Raw genomic sequence first — 11,245 nt, forward strand, 5'->3', positions numbered from 1 at the left:
TTAGTTTGATCTATACCGGGGCGGTTGAGCTGATGTACTATGATATTCACATGGCACGCAACGATACTGAAAGCCATACCATGAAATGACTGATATAAATATAAAAATAAGTTGTTATAGTGTCCACAAAAATACTAAAGCTGAACAAAGTTGCAAAGCATAAAAAAGATTAATCAAATAGATGCATCCACTAAAGAAAGGACCTTGGGACCAGATGGTAAAAATAATAAAACAGAGCATCATTTACTTGCAGACTGCACCTGATTTTCCATTTTGTTATCTTATCCAATGAAAGTAACACTGCATGTTTTTAACTTGTCAATTAATTTTATTTAATATGACTTGAGGCTTTGAATCTGTGACCGAGTGCTTTAGTGACGAGCTTTCTAGAAACTCAATGAAGACTAGTATTCCTGCTAAAGTCTTAAAATGACATAATCTGACATTTACCAGTTCACAGTTGACATAATATAAAACTGTACACAGAGTGTACAGTGTACACATCGGAAGAAAGGTTGAAGTGGATGTTTTGAGTTTTCAGTCAGGAAAAAGCCCAAGACTAACAAAATGACTTCCTTTCAGCAAGATCCCAGACAGGTTCTGAAAACGTATTTAATTGCAGCGAAAATTAATGGCTTTAAAAACAAGTCGACTCGGGACACGATACATGAGCCATTGTGCTCAAATAACCAAATGTCATGGAGGACGATTATTCATGCACAATAACCTAAAGATGCACACCTTTGGTCGCTGATCACCAAACACCCTAATACTGCAAACTGTCCCATGTTTCACATATTGTGCAACTATCTGCACATGCTGACATCTGACTGGAGTTTAAGAGCCCACCAGTGCAATGCCAAACATCTTTTATACAAGCATGATTTCATTGGCCTCAATCGAAAGGTTTTGTTATGAAGGCCAAAGATTTACAAAAGTTTAAAACTGTTTTTACAGTGTTCAGGGAATCTCAATCATTAGTGCACATAATTTTGACAAGGGAAGCATAGCTGCTTCACGATGATTGAAAGTGCAACATCATCAGGTGGAACCAACCACACGTAACGACAGAACCTTACATCAATCCAACAAACATTTAATACATACACAGTGATGGCATCTGTCTGTGTTTAAACTATATCTAAAGTGAAAACAATCAGGGAATCTGTACAAGTTTTAGATTACTATCTGTGTCCACCTTTTGTGGTTGTCATATGTAGCCATGCTGGCTTAAATAAATCCATACCGTATGCACACCGTATGGGTGACTCATGCTGAGAATATAGGAGAATGAGGGGTTAAAACTGACATCTAATGCTTGAGGTCCATAAAAAGACAAGACACATTTATACGTATGCACTTAAGTCTATATGTCTTTGTGCGGTATACAGACAACAATTAAAGTGCCATTTTCGACTGTCACCAATAAAAATAGACCATAGTAAAATAGATTGTTTAAAACTAGGGTAATGCTGGGATATGACACTGCACGAGGGCCTAGTTTTAAATAACACCCTCTCTATCATATGGCACATGGTACTCTGCGCCTGTGTGCCCACTCTCTGTGGTTACTGGGTGAGAGTAAATGGTAGCTTTTTACGCATAACTGCTCCCTCCTCTTTATGCAATTATGCCTTTCACTTCAGTCTGCCACCATTTTAAAAATAAAACATGCTTCGTGCTGGGAGGTGTGTGTCTAACTGTGACCCTGTCCATGCTTAACAAGTGCTGCCTTAGGGAACCCAACACTTGCAAGGGGGCCGCTGTGAAGAATTGAGAAGGTATTGCTGACAAATAAGCCATGACTTAGCAAATATACAGTTAATGCATCTAGATATTTAACATCAGGTTTTACAGACTAGCCATTATTTCAAGGTATGAAGAGCTGCACAAATTAGTTGAATATATTTAAACACTGGACTAAGCTTATGTAGATTTGCTAAACAAGCAGGAGTCTATTTAATGTAATGCTTTTTATACTGCTCAAAATAGTGCAAAACACTAGAAAAGAAAAAGCAGGGAGCATAAAGAGCAGTACTCAAGACTTAAGCACATAAGCTAGCCTGATAACATGTACTGCTTTGCATCATACTTATGGATTCCATGTGTAGTATTAACAAAAATATTGGCGTGAGTTCATAACATCCTCTACTGGTGTGTGTCTTAAGCCAGCTGTATGATGGATAATACGAGCCACACTTCTCTGGCAGCAGGGCTCTTGCCTAGACTACATCTGCCTCGGTCAGGCACAAAGCCAGACCTCATTTGACCTTGAGTGGTGGCTCTCTTTCCAGCCAGCGCACCCGTACTTTCTGTTTGTAGTGATACTCCTTGAGGAAGTCTTGCATGGTTAGCGGCAGCGGCAGGGCACCAATGCCATCATAGGTGGTGTGTTTGCAGATGGCGGCTCGTGCCAGATGCTGAAGGCTAAAGGGGAAGGTCCTATGTAGCGGAGCCGTGAGAAGGGGCTCAAAGAACATACAGGCACTGGGGTCTTTGTAGTGCTCCAGTAGGCCCGTAACGGTGGAAGAATGGAAGACACAAGGGTCGTGCGCATCAAAGCTAAAGTTGTGATTCCATTGTTCAATGCGTGCATGCAGCGAACGATTGTAGCGTCGAAAACTGACAGAAAACAGGTAGTCCTCTTGGGCAGAGTCACGTAGCAGGAAAGTGCCTTCTGGTCGTCCTTCCAGCAGTGCTTCTGCTTGGTACCGGTCCATCACTCCCCAATAACAGGGAAGTGCAGTTATGGCCTGTAGGTCCGGCACCAAACAATGGATGTAGTCTATCTGCGTGTGGACCTTCCAAGGCCCCGGCTGTCTGGAGCAATGAGCATCCCCCGAAGCGTGCCTCTGTTTGGGTCTCCTTGTCTGTAAGCAGAGGGTTGTCGAGTCCTCCTCGGAATCACAGTCGACAGAGTGGACTGGTGTCGCCATACTCGCAGCAACCTGTGCAGCAATCCCGGACAAGCCCCCGGAAATAGAAGACACTGTGCCCATACTCCTGCCCTCCCCAAGTCCTTCGCCAACACCAGGAGCCATCTTCGGTCCCAGTTTATAGACAGAAGAGCTCTGTGAAGTTGCCTCCAGTGTATGGATTTGTGCATTCGGAGGAGGGTCCACTCCTTCCTCTATGCTAAGCCTGCGTCGCTCACGTAGTCTCTCTTCCTCATCCTCTGGGGAGGGATGCGCTGAATCAAATGCATCCAAAAGAGCAGTTGAGGAATGAGGGCTTACTGGTGCCGTATGCTGCTTAATAAGGTGCCACTTGTTGGCCAAATCAGAACCAGGTGGGAAAGGGCACGTTTCTAACATCAGTTCAGTCAGGTGGATCTTACGTTTGGAAGACACCGGACCTCTCGCAGATTGAGAGCGGTGGTGCGTTGGCAAGGGAAGACACAGGCCTACAGTATCTTTAAGTCGCTGGCGCAGGGAACGGGCACTAAGGCTGCGTCCACTGCTGCCAGCTCCTACAGAATCATTAATCTCTTGGATGGAGCTAATCCCATAGCGACGCTCCCTCCTGGCCATACTTCCTCTTGAGCGTCCTGTTCGCCTATCAGCCTCAAGTGAACTTTGCGTTTTAGTTGAGCATGAATGCTTCTTTTTTCCTCCCCAGGGAGCATGACGAGAGTACGAGTCCCTACGCACAAGAGGGCCCCTCCGTGCATCATCACTGTCTTTGTCAATAGAGATTTCAACTATCTGGGGAATATCTGCAACACAGTTATGGCCTCGGCGACTTCCAGTTGCCACTGGGAGAGGCGACAAGCTTCGTGAGGGGGTGGAAGACCGAGTTCCACTGGGTTCACTTCCACCTGCACACGCTCCTCTTCTTGAGTCTACCACACAGAGGACACGATTGACATCCTGGCTACACAAATTGGACTCCGAGCCATCGGTATGGAAGAGAGCTTGGCATCGATTCCTGAGGTTACCCCACATCTTGCCAACTTTCTCCATAGACTGGACACCTGTTCGGAAAACAGACACAAAGAATTAGTGATTAAAATATATTTCACAGATACAAGCTCCAATGCAGTGCAGATTTATAAATTATAATGATTATAATAGAATAGAATAAAACACTTTTTGGAAAGCAATATAGAGTGTGAATATGTTAAGCTCAAAATGGACTTGTTACACATTTTACAACTTGCACATGTATTAAAAGTATGTTTGCAATTTGCAACAATACATTGTATTTAGTATTTCTCTTGTGTTTTTGTCTTCGGAAGAGCATTCTGGGTGCTTTCATGAAAGCAAGGCAAGCATTTTTCACAGTGATGTTTATCCCTAATTTGATCATTTCTTTGTTTACAAATTTTCTTCCAGACTTGATTTTGAATCCTAGGTGTAGACATCGAAGTGGGTGTAGCACAAGGTAGTAGTACAGTAAGCACAGAGTTGCCAGGCAGACATGCAACAACACAAGGCCATGGCTATAAATGAACCTAGAGATCTGCTCCCAGCTGATCTACTGGTATGTACTGTATTACTGAGCCAGTCTGGACCTGACCAAGATTTTTCACCGTCATGGCAGCAGACATACACAGACACATGTTAAATCACACAACAGATAGTTACAAACAAGACGGCATCGTGAACGAGGATTGCACAGAGACCATGTAGACAGACGTAGAGGGGGAACCTGTCTGTGAGGGTTTTTTTGCCCGTTCTGTTCGTGTTTTTGACTAAGGGAAAGTGCTGATCTTGTTTTTTTTACTGTGGTTGAGATATACAAATTATGCAAAATCAAGGCCACTTGGAGATCACGCACAGATCTTGAGTACATGGGTCAAAGACGTTAAGATGTCCCCATCAAAAGAAAAGGACAAAAGTGATTTTATGGCTATAGAAACCACATTATATGTAAATAAAAGTGTCTACTTTATAAGTTTTTAGAGAATAAAATGTCAAAATTTGGTTAAAATAGTGTTACATTGTCATTCAGTGTAACAATATTTATGTACAAATTCAATCAACATGTTTATTCTGACTTGTACATATTAATCTTTATAAATAAATAAGGGGGCATATTACATTTTACTGTGCTTTAAATTAGTAAAACATTCTAATTGAGAAACCAGCAAATACAAATATAACAACAAATTAGCATTTGGGGTGAAAGTTATTAGTGTATTAATATGTCATAAATAGTTTTTTTTGTTGTAAATATGCCTGACGAGATCGTAACGGAAAGAAATCTTAGTGGCGTAATCAGGGGAAAATTTTGGATATTTATTTTTTGCTCAGAAAATCCAAAATGCAATTAAATGAAACTGAACATCTGTGTACTGTGCATATAAATTTTGTAGAACAATATAAAACAAAAAATAAACATTTATATATAATCTAAATTATTGGTAAATACAAATAAATAAATGTTATGTGTATGTTTTTGTGTTTATAAATACAATATTATATGCACATTACACAGTCATATATTATGAAAACACAAATGTTTATTCTGGATGCAACTAATTGTTTAGCAGCCATAAAACAAATTCATGTAAACCGTCAATCTCATGGATCTTCAAGCAACTCAAAAAGTAAGTAGATATGAAAATGATGAAAGAACATTTGCTATCTAAATCATGTCGACACTACAATGATCATCAGTGGAAAGAAGTTAGAACAGGCACTACAGTATTTTATTTAGTAACATAAAAAAGTGAGAATTTGGTATGAAAAGTTACAACACGTTATAGCACGCACAGAGTTTCCATGTGTTTTCTCCAAGCATCTTGCCACAGTTCTTATGGATTTACGTTGTCTCCATTTTTTTCTCTTCATGTAATCCCAGACTGACTCTGTGAAGCATCAGATCTCTGTGTGGGCCATACCATCTCTTACAGAGAATTTGATTCGTTTCCATCATAGAATTTCGATATTTATAAATGGCATGCTAAGCCAAATAAACACATTATCAAATAGGCATTTTTGTGGTAAAACAACTAATGTGCCTTAGACTTTGTGCACTACTGTGTGATGACCCATTCGTAACTACTCTATGATGAAATTTATTATATTACATCAAAATGACCACATACTAATAAATGCGTTACAATAATAATGTCTAAATGTTTCATATTATCTCTCACAAATTAAGATTTGGAAACAAAGAAAAATACATTATTTTCTCAAAAAGGGTTACTGTGTGACCTCTTGACTTTTACAACAGGAAGAACCTTTAAACAATAACTCTACTCTATAAACGAAAAAAGACCAAACCAGCAAGACCAATGCAAAAATAATCATAAAACTTACACCTACAGTATCTAGACTTTCTTGTACTGTTTATCAAATTCAAATTATCTTCCAAGTTTACCCGCCTATGCCGTGTTAACAGAAATAATGTCCTGCAGTCCTAGTGCTAACCAATCTTCATTACTCTGTATGTGTTAAGCTTTCGAGAAGCCTTGAATGACTTTGAAAATGCCATGGAAGGCATGTGGGATGCTGGGAAGTGAGTTACATACGACTTAAGAAACACTGACACACTGAGATGGGGTTCTGGACTGAACCCTATCCAGCACTCCATGCACAAGTGTTTTAAGCTATCCAATTATTCAGTCTCACCCCAACCTAAAGTATGAAAGCTTAAGTGTTTGTGCGCTAAGATGTTCATCTTAGTCAAACACACATTTACAAACTAGTGATCGTGGGACTCAAAATAGCATGCATTGCGCTTGCAGCACTGTTCACATGACAGATATAAGTTGGATTTTATGTGACATGGATACTTATATTTCTCACGCGCCTCTTTCAACCTCCACCGTTCTTGCCTCCAGACACATCTCTAATGTACCGCAATATCAGATGCATCAGCCTCTTTTCCATGCAAGTTGGCATTTTTTTTCCTTGACTGCGCAAATCCCTTTCTCAAAAACCTAGAGCTTTGTATTTCAAGAAAGAATGTAATGAGAGGCATTTATCTGTGAACATTCCTTATGTAAAACAGGATGTTTTAAGCAAGTACTTTTGTCCTGAAAGCTTTCCTGTAGCTTAACTGGTAAAGCACGATCGATTCCCAAGAATAATTCAAGCAAGCAAAATATCGGCAACACAAGTCAGTGCATAAAATCGTAGTTTCCTTTTCTGCCAGTAAATAAGGGCAAAGATGTGGAAGGGTCAGAATGGCTGCACAACCTCTGTAAACATTTTGTGAAAGTTCTCCTAATTAGACAGTTATATCTTGACAGTCTGTCATCTCATTAAAAATGCTCTCTTGCCGATGATAAAGTGCAGAAAGGCATGAGAGTTACCTAGAATTACCCACAACGAGTAGTCCAGGCCAGAGCTCAAGCAAATCATTATCAGACCGGCAGTGTAGGATGTGAAACTCCTCTTGTGTAGCTCTCTCGCAAAAAAAGCACTTCAGTTCAATGGTGTGGGTCACGCACAGGGGTTATAAATGAAGTGTCAAATAAAGAGATGTGTGTGATTGATTGTTATAAGATTAGTGAACTCATACAGCCCATGTCCTCCTCAACTGGGCTCAGTCCACAAGGCCATCGGTGGGGCTAGACACTGTCCAAAAAGAGCAGCACCAAGGTCCTCTGTATTACCGTCTCCTCATAAGGCACAAAGGAGAGGGACGATTGGATGGAAGGGCCATGTGGAATTTACAGACAGCCCTGAAAATCCATGCTTAAGCAATTGCTTACCATGCTATATATACACACGCCATTACCCTACATATAAAACAAACGTGTGTGTACCTTGTTGTATAATATCTATATATGCATACATTCATGAAAATTCTTTCTAAATAGGCAACACATGACTGTTAAATACACAGCAATGTGTGGAAAGTGAAGCAGTAGAGTGCGAACACAACACCAAGCAAAGGATGAAGGGAGACAATTTGACTACAGACACAAGACAAAAGAAAATGGGGAGCATATAAAATATAACTGAGCAAAAACCCTTATCGTTGAGTAGAGATGTCTTAAAAGGCACAGATGTGAGCAGTTCAAATGGATGCTAAAAATCAAAACAACCCAAATGTATTTTGATTTGTTACGTTTACACCAAAAGACAACGCTACCTTATCTTATAAACTCGATTATGCAATCCTGAAACTCAGACTAGAATTTAGAAAAATGATGAGAAATTTAGGCCATCTGCAAATGTTGATCTGCATAAAACATAAAAATCCTACTTATTATATAAAAAAAGTTGTCCAATGCAGAGGTACACACAAAAGAGAAGAACTGTAAAAGCGTTATAAAGTTAGACTAGGACTGCAAAGCAGCTCCATATAACCCAGAAAATATCCTTCGCAGTTTCACTCAGTAGACACGCCTATTCTCATGGGGTCCAGATGAGTGGCCTGGCTTTTGGACAACATTTAGGGCCGGAAGTGTGTTATTTTCCAAAAGAAAATAAGAAACCAAAGAAAGGTTATTTGTGTTATCTCGCATTTCGAGATTGGGGTGTTGAGATAGTCAGCGTCATCGGTGATACATGGTGTCCACCTACCGATTACATCACTTGTCCACCGCAGCACTGTCCCCCCCGTCATTTCTTATTTTTATGTAATAAATCACTTTGTTTAGTCAATGACCAATGACAGTTGCGCGCCTGCTGCATTCAGCGTAAGCGGAACAAGTGTCGCGGCACAGATCAGCAGCAAGAGTCAGATTTTATTCATCATCTGAGGAGAGTGAAGTGCTGACTGACAAGACGATGGCGGAGTCTTTTCTGGCAAAGAATATGAAGACTATGCAAGCACTGTTGTCCAGAGCCGGTTAAGGTTAAATTTTCGTATAGTTCTAATTTTCAAAAGCCAGTGCTTTGCCATTTATTTAACGTAAACGTTTTTCGTTTCGTATTCCCTTATTAGTTTCTGAAAAGTAAAATGCGTCATGCAGGGCCGCATCTTGGACCACCCCACAGCAACGGCCCCCCACCCTCGGTGTCACAGGTACAACCGGTGTTTTTACATGTCGATTAACCGGTGGGAAAATTCCATCACGGCAACATCCCTAGCCGTAAATCATTTAAAGCAATATAATAGTTACATCTGTTGTAACAGAGTTGGAACTAACACGACTAACAACTGTGACAATGTGCAGTTGATTCTGAAAGTCACACATGGGCAGACACACACCTGACTTTTTCATTTCTTTCAGTCAACATCAAGGAACGTCCAAAAACTTAAACTAGGGTTGAATACACACGTGCCATGTTGAACTTAAGAAATATATATTACTGCAAAACCCAAATGCCCCTTTCCATCTCTAAACATACTGACAGAAAATATGGCAAACAGAAATATATGACGTATATAAACGAGACAGCATAGAAGACCCAAGAGATATCAGCTGTCAACAAACCACATGCTGCCGATAAGAAAACAAACCATCTGACTGCTCTGAAGTAGATTTAATAATCGGCACTAACAAATTATGCACGGCAACGTCCGCGAGAACATTCTCGCAAACGTAATGTAACATAATGCACGCACTCCGCGCAAACAGTTCTCGACAGTAAATTCCACTCACGCGTTGCGTAACACGCTTACGCTGTTATATCAAAAGCATATATCGTGCATGCAAACTTGAATATCTGATGTTATTGGATGAATCGACTTCTCAAGAGCATTTGATGCGACGAGCAGGCTAAACTTTCCGCATCGCGTGAGTGATCTGGGCAGCGTGGAGAGGAGAGCGGAGAGAGAGGATGTTGGAATGTTACATTGTAGCGTTCGCCGAGGGGAACCATTGTGACATCGCTCGCGTTCCGTTACATTAAATCCCGTGAGTTCACGGGCTGGCAGCTCTACCCGAACGCGTAAAAGCAGCACGAAACAAAGCGCGTTCAAATATGCAAAGCAAACCGCATTACACTCCGTAAAGAGGACGAGGCGAACGGGCGTACTTACCTCTTGGATTTTCGACTATACTTCGCAGCCGTCTTTTGTCTACAAAAGATGGCTTTTAAAGCGTGTTTAACTAGCTGTTCCACATACGCTCAGTCTCGGCGAATGAAAGAAAGCATATCTGCTCATTCCCGAGGCTGGTTTTTATGAAGCAGAGCCAGAGTCGAATCCCACATCACTCGGAACGGCAACATTATCCAAGGCCATATATATGCCGCCTCGCTCCCGTGCGAGCCCGTACGTCTTCTCGACAGCCCGCTCTGCGCACCCGTTCAAAGGCGTGAAGAAGAGGCCGATAATGCGAAATCGCAGGCGGGTTGCGACTGGCGGAGTGCAGGGAGACGCAGGACGAGAGCGCACTTCCGACGGATCGGGGGAGTGACGGGCGTCGCACTCGTCCAATGAGAGCGCGGGTTGAGAGAGCGTTGCCTCGGTTGCCACCCTGACAACGTGGAGATTCGAGATAATGCGTGAGTGCCAAGAGATGAATGATTAATGATTATATTCAATCAAACAAAGTAGCCATCTGTTGCCTTTAACGGTGCGTGCGTGTTTATCTTATCAATAGGAGGGCGATCCATAGTTTCAATTAGTTTACAGTACTATAAACAATGGTAATTGTATATATTACATAGAACAAAACATGTTTTATGACATCGTAGCTTATAATGTTCACACGTTTCATAAATTACAATGAATATACAATTATTTATTCATAGGCATATACATATGTGCAAATACTAACATCAAAATGCAAATAAAGCTAATAGTAAATATACTACTCACGCGAGATTAAAAAAGAAACAAATCCTCTTTTTGCTCACAAGATCAGACTGTATATGGGTAGATGTGTAAATGTGTCCTATGTGGTGTGACTGCAAAAACTTACAAGAATGAATGAAAATACATTTTATATTGTAGATTAAAATATAAATAGTAACAATATATTATTAACTGTATGTTTTCTAAAATGTCTAAATTTTCGAAGTTTTCTAAATTTCAGCTTTCCTGTAGCTCAGTGGTTAGAGCATGGCACTAGCAATGCCAAGGTCGTGGGTTCCATTTCAGGGGATTGCACATACTTAGAAACAAAAAAATGTACAATGCAATGTAAGTCGCTTTGGGTAAAAGCGTCTGCCAAATGCGTAAATGTAAATGTATGTCACACGGTATTCTGTCCACTTCATGTAGTTTGATGCATCATTGCAAATGCGTGATTTTGTTTAAAAATACTTTCAAATCCAAACAGAAATGATTGTGACGCAAGATCACATGAGTTTGTTCATCGTGGCCTTTCGTGTGGCTATTTATGTCCAAACAAAGAAGTGTTGTCTGTGAAATTTCTGCAACTTGTCAT

The 11,245-nt window shown here is 40.7% G+C and overlaps 1 protein-coding gene across 1 annotated transcript; it reads right to left on the minus strand.

Moving 5' to 3' along the window:
- Positions 1–313: 313 nt before the first annotated feature.
- Positions 314–10,364, minus strand: socs5b (suppressor of cytokine signaling 5b). Its single transcript, XM_079472649.1, has 2 exons — positions 9,892–10,364; positions 314–3,973 (listed from the first exon to the last, which is right to left on the minus strand). The coding sequence occupies exon 2, from the start codon at positions 3,960–3,962 to the stop codon at positions 2,262–2,264; it is 1,701 nt and encodes a 566-aa protein (XP_079328775.1). The 5' UTR covers positions 3,963–3,973; positions 9,892–10,364; the 3' UTR covers positions 314–2,261.
- Between the last annotated feature and the right edge of the window lie 881 nt (positions 10,365–11,245).

Source organism: Barbatula barbatula (assembly GCF_947034865.1).
Source record: "Barbatula barbatula genome assembly, chromosome: 14".
In the NCBI taxonomy this organism is placed as follows: domain Eukaryota; kingdom Metazoa; phylum Chordata; class Actinopteri; order Cypriniformes; family Nemacheilidae; genus Barbatula; species Barbatula barbatula.

Excerpts from the sequence above, each read along its gene's own strand:
- socs5b (XM_079472649.1), bottom strand. The coding sequence starts at position 3,962 with ATGGAGAAAGTTGGCAAGATGTGGGGTAACCTCAGGAATCGATGCCAA.